The sequence below is a fragment of the Mchenga conophoros genome, linkage group LG8 (assembly GCF_057382185.1).
Source record: "Mchenga conophoros isolate Kocher_MC1m ecotype Shallow Benthic linkage group LG8, M_conophoros_male_GT1.1, whole genome shotgun sequence".
Classification (NCBI taxonomy): Eukaryota; Metazoa; Chordata; class Actinopteri; order Cichliformes; family Cichlidae; genus Mchenga; species Mchenga conophoros.
This window is the reverse complement of record NC_140533.1, coordinates 26302-46039: the sequence shown is the minus strand read 5'-3', so window position 1 is coordinate 46039 and position 19738 is coordinate 26302. Positions and strand designations below refer to the sequence as shown.

The 19738-nt window shown below is 43.2% G+C and overlaps 2 protein-coding genes across 6 annotated transcripts in view; both read left to right on the top strand.

The window, feature by feature from the left end:
* Nucleotides 1-5034, top strand: part of LOC146567854 (rab3 GTPase-activating protein catalytic subunit-like) — a 35298-nt gene extending 30264 nt beyond the window's left edge. For all 5 annotated transcript variants that reach the window (XM_085283499.1, XM_085283498.1, XM_085283501.1 and 2 more), the window contains one exon: nucleotides 818-5034. The gene's annotated coding sequence lies outside the window, so the exon portion shown is untranslated. The remainder of the gene's footprint in view (nucleotides 1-817) is intronic.
* A 1753-nt stretch (nucleotides 5035-6787) lies between these two features.
* Nucleotides 6788-19738, top strand: part of LOC146567853 (signal transducer and activator of transcription 5B-like) — a 32909-nt gene continuing 19958 nt past the window's right edge. The window contains exons 1-3 of the mRNA XM_085283497.1: nucleotides 6788-7328; nucleotides 13645-13779; nucleotides 14041-14197. Of these exons, the coding sequence (XP_085139623.1) occupies nucleotides 13652-13779; nucleotides 14041-14197 (285 nt within the window). The 5' untranslated portion in view covers nucleotides 6788-7328; nucleotides 13645-13651. The remainder of the gene's footprint in view (nucleotides 7329-13644; nucleotides 13780-14040; nucleotides 14198-19738) is intronic.

The window sequence follows — 19738 nt, the reverse complement described above, 5'->3', positions numbered from 1 at the left end:
CGCCTTAACGCCCACTCACATCCTGGGGCATCTGATCTCAGGAATTCGCATGATAGGGTGGGGCCAGGTTTCACAATGAACACCCGAAACTCTGGCTGATTGGGACCCACACCCAGTTTCACACCTTGGCTCAGGCGATTAGGTAGAGGATCATCAGGGGGTCCTTTGTCCCTCTTTGGGGGGGAAACTCCCACTGGGTTTAAATCTGGGACTCTCCACCATTTGACCTTAGAACTGAAGAAGCTTCTCGGATGAGAGGTGAAACGTCTTCAAGCACCTTAGACTATGTTTAACTGTGTTATAGAGTCTGACAGCTGCCAGTAGCGCTCCTTCCTACACTGTAGGTGTAAAAGTCTAAGCTGAGCAGCTGCTGCTGTCGGTCCCTAAGTCGCGGCTGAAATGCAGAGGAGACCGTGCCTTTTCAATTGCGGCTCCGATGCTCTGGAATAACCTTCCCCTCCAAATTAGACAAGCGTCATCAGTGCAGGTCTTTCAGTCCAGATTGAAAACCTATTTTTATTCCCTGGCTTTTAACTGTAGGAAACTGACACCTTCTTATTTATTTTATTGTATGTAATGATTTTATGGTATTTTTAATTTGGTTGTTGTTTTGATCTGTGTTGTTCAGCACTTTGGTCTGCCTGGTGTGTTCTTAAAGTGCTATACAAATAAACGATGATGATGATGATGTTTCTTTCTCGCTCATGTTGGTGGTCTTATTTATAGTTTTGGTGTCTTCAGGTTTTACATGTTCTTATTTAAGTGTTTTGTTTTGTGGGAATATTGTAACATTTCCCACATTGTGTGTTGTCTCTAGGTTTGTGAGCTCCCTGCTGGAGGAACCAGAGGTGGTAGTGACAGGAGCAGGCCAGGGCCTGGCTGGCAGTATAATCCACAGACTCTTCATCAGTGCTCAGAGGGTAACTCTCACTCTGCCTCCGTGTCCTTCCCACGTCTTGCTGTCAGTTTCATGTATACAGTCATGTATTTGTCATCTATAGAGACATCTTTAGAGGTACACACACACACCAGTCAACCACTTATTCAATATCAGCATCAAGAATAGGTCGGTGTCCCGGTCCTAGAACAAGACATGAAGTCAGTGCTGTTTTATTTATATATACTTCATGTAGATGAAACTGGAAGGACGTGGTCAGCACTGATGTAAAGATGCGGTGTTTTCTGTCAGTGTCAGGAGAGTCTGCTCTATTGTAACGTTGTTTCTTCCTGAAACACACAATTGCTGCTGCTGTGCTGTGAAGCACGTTCAGAGCTATAAGAACCAGTCTGTTTAACTATCAATGAAAAATGAAGAATTATCAGTTTGACTGTGTGACAATTCTGCAGGAACAAAGTTGTGCAGCTCTCTCCACAGTGGAGCAGATCTCCTTCCTGTCTTTGACGCTTCTTTTTCTCTTTCTGCTGTAACAACTATTAATGTGCATTTGTATATGTTTACAGTGTTAGCAGAAACAAAGCTTTGGTGGCCGTGACTCCAGAGATGGAGCCGAGTATCTAATCGAATCATCGGTTTGTTCTTTAAGCCTTAAAAGTGTCCATGTGCTCCACACTGGATCCCAGATTGACTCTGATGCATCAACTGGAACATGAATCCAAAATCCTGCTCCTCACATACAAGGTCTTAAATAATCAGGCCCCATCTTATCTTAAGGTTCAAGGTTCTTTATTTGTCACATGCATAGTTATACAAGTATAACACACAGTGAAATGTAGCCTGACACGCTCCTCGACATGTGCAAAAAAATTCTTCTGTTTGTCTACCACCACTACCACCAGGCAAGACCCCAGGTGCAGGCTGTGTAAAGATGCCCCAGAGACAATCCAGCACATAACAGCAGGGTGCAAGATGCTAGCAGGCAAGGCATACATGGAAACGCCATAACCAAGTGGCCGGCATAGTGTACAGGAACATCTGTGCCGAGTATAACCTGGAAGTCCCGAGGTCAAAATGGGAGATGCCCCCAAGGGTGGTGGAGAATGACCGAGCTAAGATCCTGTGGGACTTCCAGATACAGACGGACAAAATGGTGGTGGCTAACCAACCGGACATAGTGGTGGTAGACAAACAGAAGAAGACGGTCGTAGTGATCGATGTAGCGGTTCTGAATGACAGCAATATCAGGAAGAAGGAACACGAGAAGCTGGAGAAATACCAAGGGCTCAGAGAAGAGCTCGAGAGGATGTGGAGGGTGAAGGTAACGGTGGTCCCCGTGGTAATCGGAGCACTAGGTGCGGTGACTCCCAAGCTAGGCGAGTGGCTCCAGCAGATCCCGGGAACAATGGTAATTTACCGTTGCCATTTTACAGTTATTAACTGTAATTTTTATGCACATTTCTTATAGTGCAGTTTTTATCTCTCTCCTACCAAAACTCACTGAACCAGCAGCAAAAGAAGATCCAAACTACGCTTCACATTTGATAAACATCGTCATGAACTCCCTCTGACTTTCACTGCTCTACTTCCAGCACGATAAAATTCACACTTCATGCACAGCTCTCTCTCTCTGTACTTCAAGAACAGTTTCTCATCTCAAATTTCTGTTTTCTGCATTAATCATTCGCTTATTACTAGGGGTGCAACGATACACAAAATTCACGGTTCGGTTCGGTTCGATACTTTGGTGTCACGGTTCGATATATTTTCGATACAAAAAAAATTTTCATGCCTTTTTAATTTGTCATTTATTGAAATTATAAATATATATTTTAACTCAAAAGTACAGTTTTTCAATTTAATGTTGCTGAAACAAAAGTAATTAAAAAAAATAAACATATCTCAGGGCTCTCAAAATTTCAAAATCCCTGGTAGCCCTTCGGGCAGGGACTTATCAGTTTTTGGTAGCCCAAAATAAATGTAAGTAGCCCGAATAAAAAAGAGAGCAATTTTTTGATTGATGTTTTGTTTCTGTTACAATATTATACATTAAAGTATAATAAGTTGATAAAATAAATTACAAATTTTGTATTGTTCGATACATATGCGTACCCGTCAGTCTACCGTTGTTTACAGCGCTGTCGGCCGCTGTCTTTTTTTAAAAAACTTTACTTAAATGACCTCGGACAAGAAATCCTAATTTCTGCTGTTCAATACTGATGAAATTTAAACTTTTTAAAATTATGCAAACTTGCAGAATATTTTTAAGGTTACCTGCTATAAAAAGCCAGGACTGGAAAATCTCTTTCATGTTTTTCTGTTTTATCCTCAGTTACTTTCACACAAAGGCATGTGCTGTGATGCTCACACCTCTGATGAAGTCTCACAGTGTCAGTACTGGTAAATGATCAGAACTATAATATTTCTGACTGTCTGAGGCTAAATCCAATCAAATCGGGACCTCGTGAATTGGAATCAAATGGATTATAGAAATCAGTGACGATACCCAGCCCTAGTGAGCAGCCTAGGCCCGGCAGAAGTGGAGGTAGCTGTGGGTAATAGTAAAGATGAAAAGAACTATTGATAACTTTTTGTTAAGGCCTGATCCGTCTGAAGTTCATAGCCAGCTCTGACACGGAGCCATCAATCTCTGAGCGTTGAAAAAGCACAGTGTATCCAGAAAACACATTACAGTATATGCTGCGATAAATGCACTGCCCAAATGTCCCCTCTAACACTGCCTTTCAGCAGCAGGCAGCAGCAAACAGGTCGTCAGAGGCCGATGTGATGATTAAGTTTGACATTGTCTACAATATTGCCAAAGAGTGCCAACGCTCTTTAAGCACAAGCACTTTTTCAGTAACTTATCTTTCTTGTAGAAATGTGCTCCAAACAAAGAGATTTGTGTTGACAAGATTGTTAGTTAACCATTTACAAATTAATAGTGTCTGTATGGACAGCAATTTCCCCCCAAAAAGTGCACATGTAAAACTGTGGTTTTAAGCAATGTGGTTGAAAAATTTGGGTGTGCCTAACTGGTGCTGGTGCGTCTCAGAAAAAAAGAAAGACGCACCAGTGCAACCACAGCAAAAGGTTAGTCTAGAGCCCTGGTGTGGCAGATAAGTTAGACAGGAATTACAGGACTCTTTGCTTTCTGAGAACTGCAGTTTGCTCCACCTTCTGAAATGATGAAATAAGCCGTCTATCAGGTGACACAGTTGTCTGTGGGTACTGAGAACTGGCTAACATCTGCTAAATGAATTTAGAATATAACACTCATGGGGAGTGTAATAGTCTAGCTTAGTTATAGCACAGAGGCTAACAGTAGCCTGGCTAACAATAGGCAGATTTCCACACATAGTCAGACCCTCTCTGCACGCTCACTTTGAGACAGCAAAATTTACCTGAAGAATTCTAGAAAACAAAAGCACAGCACAGGGTTGAGACAGCTTTGTTAAGAATAAACTTATATGGAGGACGGGGCTGTGGCCCCCCCACACCCTCTAGCAGATCATTACATGAAGGAACCTTTTAAAAACAAGCGCGTCCATGCTCACAGGTGTACACACGGGTGATCACACCCACAAACTACACCCTTTTTGGCTCCTACCTCAAAGCACACTGTGTTCTGTTGATCTTATGTGCTGCACAATAATGTTTAATATTTAGTATTTACTGTCATATTCCCATATATCATTGTGACGTTGTTTATTCTATTACTCTTGTTCTCTTCTGCTTGCTTTCTTTTTTCTTTCTCAGCAGGGGATCCAGGTGATTGATATATGCATTTTTTTTCTCTGCCCGTTCTGTTGGTTTTTGTCTTTTGCCCTTCTCCCCCGTCCCTCTTCTCAGCTGTTTCTCTTTCCCTCTTTCTTTCTCCCCTTCTTTCCCCCAGTCAAGTCTGTCCCGTATTCAGTAAGTGAAAATAAAATAAACAATAAAAGGTGAATCAAATGGACCATTACGGCAAGGCTGGGATGGTCCATTTGGTAAAGTAAATCCGTTGGGCATCTTTCTTTGCCTTTAGACAATAATTCTGATGCAAAAGAGCCAAACGGGACAGGCCAAAAAAAAAGAAAAAAGAATAAACTTATAAAAGTTTAATAACTAGATTTACTCATCACTTCTACAAAAATAAATACATTCTGGTCTATATTTACACACATGTATTGCTTAATCTGTGTAGCGGACCACCAGGGGACTCCACTTACACCCAGCGAGAAGGGAAATGGGAAGAATGATGTTTCTGGGTTCTAAGGGATGTTTTGCCTCCTTGTGAAATCAGTTTAGTAAGCTGAGAATAAAGTTGGAGAGAAATGTGACGAGCTCTTGCGTCGTCCTTACATACCTCCACACCTGGATATTAGGGATGCAAAAAAAGAGTAGTTCTGAATATCTCTAAAGATTTGTTAGCTTAACAACCTTGAATGTTTGTTCCTGCTTGCTTTGACCTTCCGCTGTTGTGTGGAGAGTGCGCAATAGTTAGCAATAGAAGAGTCATTGTTTGGAAGTACTTGCTTCTCATTGGGTGAACACAGAGATAGAGCTGATCTTAATTTCTTTCATTCAAATACAAGCAATGAGAAAGAATGTTAAACAATCGTTTTTATATCCAAACACGTGCCTTAGTTGACTTTTTTGAGTGCAGGCCGGTCAGCCTTTAATCATCCCATTCTTCATCCATTATTTGTCTCGACTCAGCCAATGTGGTTGTGTTGGTCGCTCTGGCACAAACAGCACACACAAACTGGTCCCACAAGTGTCCATGCAGCGCTCAGCATAGCGGTCTCTACATCTGTACTCCTTGACCCTGTGATCCAACTGCTGTAGGCAGAATCTGGACTCAGTGCTGAACATAACATCCCTCCACTTTTTCAGCTTCCAGTGGCATGTTGCTGACACCAGTGCAAACAGGCCTGAGTAGGAAGGGCAGTCATGGCAGGCCTCCTGGCAGCCCTGTGAGGCCAAAGATTGGCTCAGTGTAGTCTGTTCTGGATTGTCTGACTGTGGGCCATATTATCCTGCAATCCTTGACTGCAAATCTGTAGAAGACTGCCTACAGGTCCCAAGTACTGACACAGGGAGGAAATTATCTTCTTGGGACGCAAACGTCACAGCCTGTCCCTGACATCTCCCATTGGAACTTGACCTTTAATTTGTAGATGGTACTATAGGGCTCACTCCAAATAATGCAGCAACTTATTTGTTGGAAGAAAATATTGAAGTTGCCCTGTGGCATTCGCCCTATCCACATCAGTCAAACGTGGCAGACACCACCTGACCGCTGTAGCAGGGTCCATGCTCATAGATCCTGACAGTCAGGCACCTGATTGTCAGCCCATGAGGTACTAGAAGCTCAAAACATGAGCCAAAAATTTGCTGTTTTGTAGTGGCAGAGAAGAGCTGGCAATTTTTTTATGGGACCAACCCACAAATGTGTCCCTGTTAATAAAATAAACAGGCTTTCCAACAGTGTAAGATTTAATGCCAAGAAGCATCGTTACAGCAAAGACATAATTGGTCAAACACACTTATTTTTACATGTCAAAATGACGCCAGGAAGAGGACGTTCAGTACTAAAGGTCACGGAGTAAAAATAAACATCACAATTAGGTATTTACATAATCTGCCATTAATCAAATAACAGCATGAAAGGTAATAATTTCAGACTCTACATGGCCACACAAAAGCCCGAGCAGCGGTGGAAAACATTTCTTTTGAACATTTATACACGTAACCAGGTGCCTCAGCTTACTGGCTAACAAGGATTGTTTATGTTCTGTATATCATGTCCCAGTCTCGGTAATGGAACTAATAGACTAACTGCAGCTTTCTTATAAGAGGTATTTATGTACAATTAGCTCACCTTAAATTGTAGGTGAAATAAATAAAGGTGAATATTAACGCACATTCACACCACTGCCCCAAAGTGCCGCCTTCCTCTTTTCCGTTTACAGATTTAATCCTTAAAACCATTTTTAAGGCTCGCGCAGCCGTGTTTGTACCTAACCGCGTGCGGGATGCAGGTGGGACTGTTCTTGGAAATGGCAGGAGTTGGCAAATATGTTTGAAGTTAGCGTAAATACAACCGGAAATGATGAATGTTGTAGCTGTATTTAGGCTTAAAACAAATTGTTTAATTAATGATAAACTACAGCAGGAAATACAATGAAATCTGAAATTTTTATTAGACTTATTACTATGGACTTTCTTATTTTGAAATACGACACCGGAAGTTGTTTTAAATGCGTATTCGTTTATTATACGGGTCAACAACTGCTGCTTTACCAGAAAGCAGAAGGTGATCAAGTAACGTAATTTGGCGATGTGACATGTATGTCAGCCAACCTGCGTACGGTTGAAAAGTTTTCAGTGTGTGTTGTCCGCTGTTTTAAATGGTGCTGCGGTAAGGAGTGCTGCAGTCTTGTAAAAGGTGAGTTATAGTCGGAGCAGTTAACTACTTGTAGCGCATGAGAGCGAAGTTTTAGTGGAGCTGCAAGCTTCCCTACTTTGCTAGCTAGTAGCTTACCTTTTCTAGCCTGCTAAAGTAATAGAGCGTTGGCCACACCGAAATAACGAAGCCAACGTAAACTCAACACCTTTTCATTCACTATAGTCGCATCTGTTCAGCAACACTCGCGCCATATTTACGGTTTCAGGCTTCAGCGAGCCGCTTTGAATGTACACTTAAGTTAGCAAGCTAAGCTATCTGTTAAACTTCCCTGTTCCGCTCGCTAGTCAAGTGCCAAGGATGTAAACATATGGCTCTGTCGATACCACCGCTGTTCTCCGCTCAGTTTGACTCTTGTTTTTATTTTTTTAAACACACGCTTTGGTTCATTATCTTGTCGTCCACGTCACATTGGTTGGTAATACAAGGCAATGCCTCAGTGATAAATTAGTCATATGTTTCTTAGAAAGTTCCAGTCAGACTGATTTGGGGGTGTGAGCTCATATTGTTTACATCAAAGATGTTTTTCTTTTTTAATGTTGTTATTTTCTTTGAGGAAAATTGGAATCGTAGTTTTTACTTATTTTTCGGGAATGCATGCCCCAGAGTTGTTAACAGCTCATCTGCATAGCTCATAAAAACTGTCTGATTAGCAGTTTCATGGTCAGATAAGGCCTGTTCCTTTGTTGTGCCAAAAACTGATTGCCAACGGTTTTTTTTCCATGTGTGATGTCTTTACTTATGTTGGTAAGTAGACTTAAGTAAACAGGATTTACAAAGTAGTTATATATAAAATTGAAAAATTACCTGTTCTTTAAGTGTTTTTGTGTATTATTTCACCCATATTATACATTTGGCCATCTAAAATATCTTTAGAGAAGTATTGTTATATTTGTTGCAATTTCTGACAGACCTACCTTGGAAAAAGTCATTTTTAATGTCAATGAGACTTTTATTTTTTTAACTGAGTAAATAAAGGATGTATAAAAGCCAGTCTGCCAAAAACTGATTGTGCCTACTTCATATCATTCATGAAGGATACATTTGACACATATTTCATATGTTGTAGGCCAACAAAATATTTTTAGCAGTTTAAATATGGGCAGTCACTTACCGGGAATCATTTTTTGGCAGTAGATCACTTTTTGACACAACACCTTCATTTGGTCGCTATATAAGGTAACCCATATCTGGAGTTGAATGCACTTTTGAACTTGCTTTTCGTATCTTTACATTGGTACTTTTAATTTGAAGTCCAAACATTTGTCAGTGCAAGTGAAGGAGCCCATCATTAGGGAGAATGAAGAACAGATAAACCTATGAGAAAGGCAGATAAAACTTTAAGAGTGGCCAAATCAGCGATCTGGTAAATTCTTAAAAAAAATAAATGTATTTGGCACCTCAGCGAATGGCCTGGAAGGCCTGTGTGGAAAATCATCATGTATTTTTTTTTTTAATACATTAAAAAAAAAAAATCATCATTTCCGTCACACTTAAAGGTCCCTTTTTACTCCTGAGATGGGAAGATCTAAGATTAATTTTGGTTTAAACATTATTTATTTTCTGTCAGAGGTTGAACATGAACATACATAAATCAACTGTAATGTATTACTACTGTATTTTAAATAAATAACAGCGGTGTATGTATAATAAACAAAATTATTTATTGTGATTAGGCAAAAGTTTCATGTGTTTCAGAAGAACACCAATGAACCGGAAAACGGAGTATTTTGGTCTGTTCCAATAAAATAAAGTAGCTATTAAACAAAAAATCTGATAGTGTATTGTTTTTGGTGTAAAAACAGCTAGTTTGAAGTTGCTGGGGAACAATTCCACAAATAGATAAAGGAGGAAAAAGAACATATTTTGTCTCCTCAGTAGAAGATCAATAACTCTTTAAACATAAACAAAACAGACACTCCAGTTAGGGCTGGGCCATATTATACCGTTCACGGTAATACCGGTATAATGTTAGGCAACGATAGGAAAATGAAATATCGCGATAGAATATGAGTAAAACGCGCATGCGCAGTGCCTTTGTTTTCATGCACATGGCCGATTGTTGAGTGAAACAGATGAACCAGAATTGGTTTGTAAAAATGGTGCAACTTCAGTGATGTGGAACTGGTTTGGTGTTTGTCCATCAGATACACAACAAAGCACATTTTTTTGCAGAACATGCAAGCGGCCGTCGTTATTGTCGTATTTGTCGGACTAAGATGCTCTTAAATCTGGGAGTAATCTGGGTCCTAAACTCCGTATACTTCAGGTCAAACGAACACTGCAGCATCACTTAGAGTTAAAAACTGTCTCAATTCTTTCATCTTTAATAAAACGAGCAGCATTGCTGCTTTACCAGGTGAAATTATGAAGTTTAACTTCCAGGCATCCATGAAAACAAAAGTTATTACATTTAACAGAGTTAGAAGTTAGCAGGAAGCTAGCGGAAGTTAGCTCGCTAGTTTCGCTAGTTACCTAAGCATGATATAGCATGTTCTGACTGAGAGATTTCTGAAAAAAATCAAACGTACAGCTCTGCTATCACTTCCAACATAAATGAAGACAGAAAACTAAACAGCAGTGACGTTTGTAGGGTTACTGAAGTTGGGCTAGCTGGTATATAATGATGTGCTACCTGATCGCTAGCGACACAGCTATGTTAGCATAACATAAACAGTGAATCTGGAGGACGAACACTAACACTTTTCCACTTATAAAAGTTAACGTTAAAGTTCCTAATAGTTAGAGACAAATGCAATCACATGGCAGGATGCTGTAAACGGACCAAACTTCAGTCAGGAGAACAACTGAGATAATCCATCCACAATACGAGGTTAGTCATTAATATACTGCAACAACATGGGAATAGAGCAGCTGCCAGAGAATTCAACATTAATGAATCAATGGTACAGAAGTGGAGGAAGCAAGAAGAATGAGTTTAATAAAGTTTGATTTATCTGACTGCTTTGTTTCGCTTAATGTGCCTTATAATCCCTTGCACCTTATGGTCCGAAAAATACGTACTGCACACTGCAGTTTAATGTTGCAAAGCACCTCTTTTTAACTTCAGTGGATATTATACATGGTTATGCTCAGGATATGTCAGCCCATTTCTACTGGAAATGCCTTTTGGTTAAACTTTCAGCAAGGAATTTGCATTTGCACTGTTACATTTTTATAAAGCTTTAATGTACATAAAAACCAGCTTCTTGTTTAAGTGAAAATAAATGGAAGGTTGTCTTTTTGCGCTAGTAATGTTGTGGAGTTGTATTTTGTCTCGCATCAATTATATCGTCAGTTATATCGTTATCGCAAATTTTCAAATATATATCATGATAAATATTTTTGGCCATATCGCCCTGCTCTAACTCCAGTTATTCTCCAAGGGGAACAGAGAGAACATAAAGTGTGGTTAATGACGTGGGCAGTGAGACTCTCATATGGATCCAATGTTGTAGTGAAAACAGCTGTTCAGCAGCGTCTCTAGCCTCCGTGTGTGGGGAAAAGCCCAGTGAGAGAAATGTTAATGATCACAGAGCTACGCAGGTCAGTTACTTTAATGAGCTGCATAAAGCCGATGTTTGCGATTCTTGTCTTATAACGACGTTACCTGGCTTTGGGGAAACAAACTTCAGTCCTAACATACCACTGTGTAGTAGCCCAAACATTAGGAACATTAGCTGCCGGTTGCTCCTCCTCCACTCTCACAGGGCTCCAATTCTACTTCAAACACATGAATGATTTGTGCAGCACTATTGTCGTTGGGCTTTCATGTTGTCTGTCAAAATAGGGATGGGATGGGCTCTATTGACTATATATATTGACCATGTTTTCTGAATAATTATTTGGTTTTATCACCCAGGTCTAGACACTGGCATGAATGTGAATACAGAACATTTACAACAAGGTGCAAACCACTGGTTACACTCAAGAACAGGAAGGGTGGATGCTACTAGATTACTTGTATAATGCAAATGGATAAGCATAGCAAAGCATACCACAACAGCAACGTAAGGGTGTCTAAGAAATGTGATATTCTCCCATGGCCAAGTCAGCCACCTGATCTCAACCCAGTAGCGCATACTTTTCAGTTACTGTGGTCCAAAGTGAGGGCAGAGAGACCTACAGACAAGCACAGACTGGAAGTGGCTGCAGGCCTGACAGAGCATCTCAGAGACTAAGCACTTGATGTCCATGGGGCTTAGGGTAGTCACTGACTGCTTGTTCACCCAAGTAATGAACCTCATCTTCAGTATTAGCGTGCTTGTTTGTCAAAGCGTTTTACTTTTTATCCTCTGGAAGTTGGAACTCTTATAAAAATACTTTTGTCAAACCCCCTTGAGTGACTCAAGTGCAGTCTTTCAGTCTTTGTAGGATATATTTTTTGCATTTCATTGTGTGAAAATCAGTAACGTATCTGTCATATGGCATCAGCTGATATTGTTTGCCTAGTGTTGCTCGCCCGGTCCTCTTCTGTCATTATTGTGTGAATGCCGTGATCACCAGTTTTGCTTCCCGGGCTGAGCCATGTTTTAGCTCAGTGAGATGAGCAGCTGTTCTCAGAGTGGGAGGCCGGGGTTCAAATCCCGCTTATGGCAACATTTTTTTCAGTTAATAGTTCAACCTTTTCAGATCTTTTCAACGAGAATGTCAGCTTCTTCACCACTTTTCAGCATAATTTTCAGTGTTTTCACCTCTTTTCAGCACAAATTCCAGATTATTCAGCTAATATCAGCACAAACGTCAGATTCTTTACCTCTTTTCAGTTTCTTCAGCTCTTTTCAGAAGTTTTATTTCCTTGAGCTCTTTACAGCCGAAAGTTTAAATGTTCAACTCTTTTTCAGCACAAATTTCAGTCACTTCTTCTCTTTTCAGCAGTTTTCAGCTTCTTCACCTCTATTCAGCATAAAGTTCAACAACTTCACCTCTTTTCAGCAGAAATCTCAGCCTCTTCTTCTCTTTTCAGTATAATTTTCAGGTTCTTCATCTCTTTTTTTGCTGAACATTCTGCTTCTTCACCTCTTCTGAGCACCATTTAGCTTCTTCCGCACAGTGCACATTTTTTCTCTCATCATATCTTTGTTTGAGACTAGAACTGGTTTGGCTCAATGGGTTGAGCAGCCGCCGTGAGATTTGGTGGCAAAGGTTCGAATCCTACATGTGACATTTGCTGCACATCTTCCCTGCTTGCATGTACTCTGCTTTATTGACGCTGCTTGGTGTACCCTTTCAAAGACAGCCATTTTCAGCAAAGACTCCAGCTTCTACACAGTGTTTTTTCAGCAGGTTCTCCTTCTGCTGTTTTCAGATTCCACTACACGGCATTCACACAGCAGTTTTCGCAGGAAATGCAACTTTTTCTAGTTCTTTGTTCTTCTACCATATTCTAGTTGTTCCAACCTTTGCTGGTTAACTCCTCCCTCAGTTTTCAGCCGATATTCACCATTCAAACTTTAAACTGTTCTGCTCCTTCTGCTAATGCCTGCTATATCTTTTGGTGCTCATAACTTTTATACTTTTTGAGATATTAAGCTTTTTATGCCATTTTTTTGGCCCATTTTGCTGAATGGGACCACATTATCAGTTAACACTTCAACTGTTTAAACTCTTTTCCACACATTTTTCAGCTTTTTCACCTCTTTTTAGCAAAATTTTCAAAAGTTCCAGCTTCTTCAACTGTTCTCAGCACAAACTTCAGGTTCTTTACCTCTTTTCAGCAAAAAAATTCTGCTGGTTCACCTCTTTTCAGAACAATTTTTAGCTTTTTTTCACCTCTTTTTAGCACAATATTTAGTCTCTTCTGCTCTTTTCAACACGATTTTCAGGTTCCTTATCTCCTTATCTTTTTGCTGAACATTCAGCATTTTCACCTCTTTTCAGCATAATTTAGCTTCTTCTGCACAGTGCACATTTTTTTTCTCTCATCATGTCTTTGGTTGAGACCAGAACTGGTTTGGCGCAGTCGGATGCGCAGCTGCCGTGAGATCTGGTAGCAAGGGTTCGAGTCCTACATGTGACAGATGCTGCACATCTTCCCTGCTTGCATGTAATCTGCTTTCTTGACACTCTTCATTGTACCCTTTCACATACAGCCATCTTCAGCAAGCATTTCTGCTTCTACACCTCTTTTCAGCAGATAATTCTGCTTTTCAGCTGTTTTCAGCAGATTCCACTACACGGCATTCACACTGCATTTTCGCAGGAAATGCAACTTTTTCTAGTTGCTAATTGCTGTTCTTTTCACTCTGTCTAATCTGCTGACCTGGCCTTTTTTCCTCCTTTGTTCCTGGATTCACAGGATAACCATGGCAATGTGGATCCAGGCCCAGCAGCTGCAGGGTGATGCCTTGCACCAGATGCAGGCCTTGTACGGCCAGCACTTCCCCATTGAGGTGCGGCACTACCTGGCCCAGTGGATTGAAAGCCAACTCTGGTATGCAGAATTACACCAGTCTCTTTCCAGTCCTGCCCAACTTTATTTAGATGGCACATTTAAAACGGCAATATTAACCAACGTCATGTACATAAAATAGGGTCACACACACGATACTCAGTAAATAAATAAATAAAAACTAACCGTAATCAGTGTGTTTCTGTGTGTGTTTATATAACAAACCAGACCTGGATCAGTGAGTGGTGTTGGTGAAGGCTGTGCATTCTATTAACAGTTTAAAAACAATGGTACCGTTCACAGGGACTCAGTGGAGTTGGATAACCCAGCAGAGGAAACCAAAGCCAAGCGTCTGTTGGATAATCTGGTGGCCGAGCTCCAAAAGAAAGCCCAGGTCCAGGGAGGAGAGGACGGCTTTCTGCTCAAGATCAAGCTAGGTCACTATGCTAGCCAGCTAAAGGTACGTGTTGGCTACAAGAAAAATGATGGTGTGTTACTACTGGAACCTTTGTCCCAACATTTCCCTCATATATTTTGTGTAAACTTGTGCTGATGTTGTTTAGTTTTTATACAAGCACATCTCCACAGCTCAGATCTAGACCCTGGGTCGTGTTTATTAAACTTCAGTCTTTTCTAAGGCTACGTTCACACTGCAGGCAAAAGCGCATCAAATCGGATTTTTTTGACCCTATGCGACCCATATCCGATCATGGTATGACAGTGTGAACGGCACAAATCCGATATTTTCAAATCCGATCTGGGTCACTTTCGTATGTGGTCCTGAATCCGATACATATCCGATGTTTCAGAAAGCGACTGCTGTGTGAACGGTCAAGTCGCATTAAATCCGTCTTTTACGTCACTGACACAAGACAGACGCCAATTATCAGCACCGGAGAAGCGCCCGATAAGACATCGCGAACGCTTCCTGGCCACCCGGTGAAACTGCTGGGAAGACAACGTTGGAGAAACGTGAACATTTTATTTGTACTGCATAATCTGCAGATTCTGACAGAAATCTGCAACTATCCTTTGAAGCACCGCTCCTCTCTAAAACAGCAATAAGGATAATTATTAGGTTATCTACATTATTATGTAAATAACAAAATAACTTAAAGCAAAAATTGGGAAACCGGAAGTCCGAAGTCTTTATATTAAGGGCCATCAGTCAAACAATATTGTTTGCTCTGTGTCTAAACAGAGCGCGTTGTGTGACATCTTCTTTTGCACATGCGGGCCGCTTTGAGCGTTCACACTAGAGCTCGTTTGCTGTCGCATTTTATTTGTAGTGTGAACGAGCAGACAAAAAATTTGGATTTGATCAAAAAATTGGAATTGAGCATTAAGACCTGCAGTGTGAACGTAGCCTAATACGGCTGAGGAGAAGCCCTCAGATTTTCTTGTCTACATGTGTGTTTGGGTTGCAGAACATTTAGCTTCTTTCCTGTTGGTTTGTCTTTTTTTATTAATGTTAATCTAATGTTCTGATGTGTGCCGGGTGGCGGCCAGGAGCGGAGGCCCTGGCGGACTGACCCCCGGCTGCCAAGACTGGCAATAGGGACATGGAATGTCACCTCTCTGGTGGGGAAGGAGCCTGAGTTAGTGCGTGAGGTTGAGAGGTACCGGCTAGATATAGTCGGGCTCACCTCTACGCATGGCTTGGGCTCTAGAACCAGTCTCCTGGAGAGGGGCTGGACTCTGTCTCAGTCTGGAGTTGCCCCTGGTGAGAGGCGGCGGGCTGGGGTGGGTATTCTAATATCCCCTCGGCTTGCTGCCGGTACGTTGGGGTTTTTCCCGGTGGACGAGAGGGTTTGTTCTCTGCGCCTTAGGGTCGGGGAACGGGTCCTGACTGTCATCTGCGCTTATGCGCCGAGTGGAAGTTCGGAGTACCCAGCCTTCTTAGAGTCCCTGGGGGGGGTGCTGGAAGGTGCTCCACCTGGAGACTCTGTTGTCCTGCTGGGAGACTTCAATGCTCACGTGGGTAACGACAGCGAGACCTGGAGGGGCGTGAACCCAAGCGGTGCTTTGTTATTGGACTTCTGTGCTAATCACAGTTTGGCCATAACGAACACCCGGTTCGAACATAAGAGTGTCCATAAGTGCACGTGGCACCAGGATGCTCTAGGCCGTAGGTCGATGATCGATTTTGTAATCGTATCACCAGTCCTGCGACCATATGTTCTGGACACTCGGGTAAAGAGAGGGGCTGAGCTGTCAACTGATCACCACCTGGTGGTGAGTTGGATCAGGTGGCGGGGGAGGACGCTGGACAGACCTGGTGCACCTAAACGCGTAGTGAGGGTGTGCTGGGAACGTCTAGCAGAGGCCCCAGTCCGCGAGATCTTCAACGCACACCTCCGGCAGAGCTTCAACAGCATTCCGAGGGAGACTGGGGACATTGAGTCCGAATGGACCATGTTCAGCGTCTCCATTGCCGAAGCTGCTGCATTGAGCTGCGGCCGCAAGGTGGTTGGTGCCTGCCGTGGTGGTAATCCCCGAACCAAATGGTGGACACCAGAGGTGAAGGGAGCCACCAGGCTGAAGAAGGAGTCCTATCGGGCTTGGTTAGCCTGTGGGACTCCGGAGGCAGCCGACAGGTATCGACAGGCCAAGCGGAATGCGGCTGGGGCAGTGGCTGAAGCAAAAACTCGGGTGTGGGAGGAGTTCGGAGAGGCCATGGAAAAAGACTTTCGGACTGCCTCGAAGAGATTCTGGCAAACCGCCAGGCGTCTCAGGAGGGGAAAGCGGTGCTCTACCTGCACTGTGTATAGTGCTGGCGGAGCGCTGCTGACGTCGACTGAGAAAATTGTTATGCGGCGGAAGGAATACTTCGAGGACCTCCTTAATCCCACTGACACGTCTTCCGAGGAGGAAGCAGAGTCTGGGGATGAGGGGAATGACCCGCCAATTTCCGGGGGTGAGGTCACTGAGGCAGTTAAACAACTCCTTGGTGGAAGAGCCCCTGGTGTTGATGAGGTCCGCCCCGAGTTGTAGGGCTGTCCTGGTTGACACGCCTCTGCAATGTTGCGTGGAGATCAGGGGCAGTACCTGTGGACTGGCAGACCGGAGTGGTGGTCCCCATCTTTAAGAAGGGGGACCGGAGGGTGTGTTCCAACTACAGGGGGATCACACTCCTCAGCCTCCCTGGAAAAGTCTATGCCAGGGTGCTGGAAAGGAGAGTTTGTCCGCTAGTCGAACCTCGGATACAGGAGGAACAATCCGGTTTTCGTCCTGGTCGCGGAACACTGGACCAGCTCTTTATCCTCTCGAGGATACTTGAGGGTGCATGGGAGTTTGCCCAACCATTCTACATGTGTTTTGTGGACTTGGAGAAGGCATTCGACCGTGTCCCTTGGGGTGTCCTGTGGGAGGTGTTGCGGGAGTATTGGGTGTCTGGCCCATTGCTACGGGCCATTAGATCCCTATACAACCATTGCAAGAGCTTGGTTCGCATTGCCTGCAATAAGTCGGACTCGTTCCCGGTGGGTGATGGGCTCCGCCAGGGCTGCCCTTTGTCTCCGGTTCTGTTCATAATTTTTATGGACAGGATTTCTAGGCGCAGCGAAGTGGCGGAGGGCTTTCGCTTTGGTGGCCTCAGAATCTCATCTCTGATTTTTGCGGATGATGTGGTTCTGTTGGCTCTATCGGGTGAGGGCCTCCAGCTCGCACTGGAACGGTTCGCAGCCGAGTGTGAAGCAGCGGGAATGAGGATCAGCACCTCCAAATCTGAGGCCATGGTTCTCAGCCGGAAAAGGGTGGAGTGCCCACTCTTGGTCGGGGATGAGTTCCTGCCCCAAGTGGAGGAGTTCAAGTATCTCGGGGTCTTGTTCGCGAGTGATGGGAGAAGGGAGCCGGAGATCGACAGACGGATTGGGGCTGCAGCTGCAGTAATGCGGATGCTGCACCGGTCCGTCGTGGTGAAGAGGGAGCTGAGTGTAAAAGCGAAGCTCTCAATTTACCGGTCGATCTACGTCCCTACCCTCACCTATGGCCACGAGCTGTGGGTAGTGACCGAAAGAACGAGATCGCGGATACAAGCGGCAGAAATGAGCTTCCTCCGAAGGGTGGCTGGCCTCTCCCTTAGAGATGGGGTGAGAAGTTCGGCCATCCGGGAGGGGCTCAGAGTAGAGCAGCTGCTGCTCCACATCGAAAGGAGCCAGCTGAGGTGGTTCGGGCATCTGACAAGGATGCCCCCTGGGCGCCTCCTGGGTGAGGTGTTCCAGGCATGTCCCACCGGGAGGAGGCCCCGGGGCAGACCCAGGACACGCTGGAGAGATAATATCTCTCGGCTGGCCTGGGAACGCCTTGGTGTTCCCCCGGATAAGCTGGAGGAGGTGGCTGGGGAGAGGGAGGTCTGGGCCTCTTTGCTTAGGCTGCTGCCCCCGCGACCCGGTCTCGGATAAAGTGGATGAGGATGGATGGATGTTCTGATGTTTAATAGATGATTGTGTTTAAGTGCACACTGACTGTTTTCTGGCTTCTTACATCTTAAGTTACAATGTGTATATTTCTTACTACAATACAGCATCTTTATGAAATTGGTAAGAACAACAGCTGCTTTAGTTTTAGGTTCCAAAGCCTTCTTGGAGACTATATATGAATTGTGGTCAGGAAGTTCCAGGAACAGCCTTTAAAATAATCAAAAGCATGACCTGAATAAAAGTAAAGACCTTCTTCTTCTTCACCTCCTCACAATTTTCAGTACAGCTGTGGTTTTATCTCTGTGTACAAGTCTCATCATGCTCAGTTGTCCGTGTCTCTGATGACTGCTCGATGTTCTACGGTCTGTCAAAACTGTTATTCCTGAGCTTGCACTTCATTTTCAGGAAGTATTAGAAAGAATGACCTAAAAACAGCTGATGATGGAGTTATCTGAACATATACAAACGTCCTCAACATAATCAGTACCATGGCTCGCTAGTGTTAATGCTTTATACTGTGGACGCTGTCCCTTTCCTATTGGTGGAAAAATGCACCACGTCACGAAGCATTTGGTTACTGAGAAAAAGGGAGAAGTTGTGGGAGCGATGGCAAAAGTAAGAGTGGCAATATCAGCAGCAAGTTTTGAGATTTTAGAAATTTAAGACATTTGGCACGTTTGGAATGTTGTGTAGTCATTTTTGTGTGTCAACACAATAATACGACAAAAGCAGACTGCAGTGTAAACGCTTCCTTCAGGTAGACACAGGAGTGATGCGTCCTCATGTTTGTCAGACATGTGATGTGCTTCTGTCTTGACAGGAGCGATTCCTGATTGATCTGCAAATAGTTGTGCAAAAACCACAGAGGCTGCATCTTAATGTAAACAGTTTTTAAAGGTGAAATAGTCAAAATGGTCAGTTATACCCTTGACCCCACATTGTCTGGATGGTAGTATCTGTATATACCCGTACATACTTTTCATCACTGATTAATAGAGAATAACTTTACCTCCATTTAAGAGATGCAGGCTTTTGAACTGAGCACAAATAACAAGCTAGCTGGTGTCTTTCCTGTTTAGTCCGGACGACGCTGCAGCCGCGTTTGTCAGTAAGAACGTCAAATTTCATTTTGGCTGACCTCAGAACAGTTTCCCACTTTGCCTCAGTCCATTTTAAATGAACTTTGGCCCAGACAAGACAGCAGAGTGTCTGCTACTACTTCTACGACTACTTCTGAAATTCAATTCAATATTGAGTTTCTACCTTGACCCTTGCACACAGAGATTTCTCCAGAGTCTTTGAATCATCACTGTAGATTATGAAGACTTTGATATCACTATGTGTGTGTGTGTGTGTGTGTGTGTGTGTGTGTGTGTGTGTGTGTGTGTGTGTGTGCTGCATTTGCTCGTCATGTGAGCTCATATACAAGCTGAAGCAGAAAAAGTTGTGACACCTGTTATCCTGTTATCTCTGACTCGAGCGTCAGGTTTTGTCAAACCAGTTAATTCAAAGAAGCCTTGCATGTGTTCTCAGAATGAAAGATGTGTATAATAACTATTGTAATAAACTCAGTTTGGGTT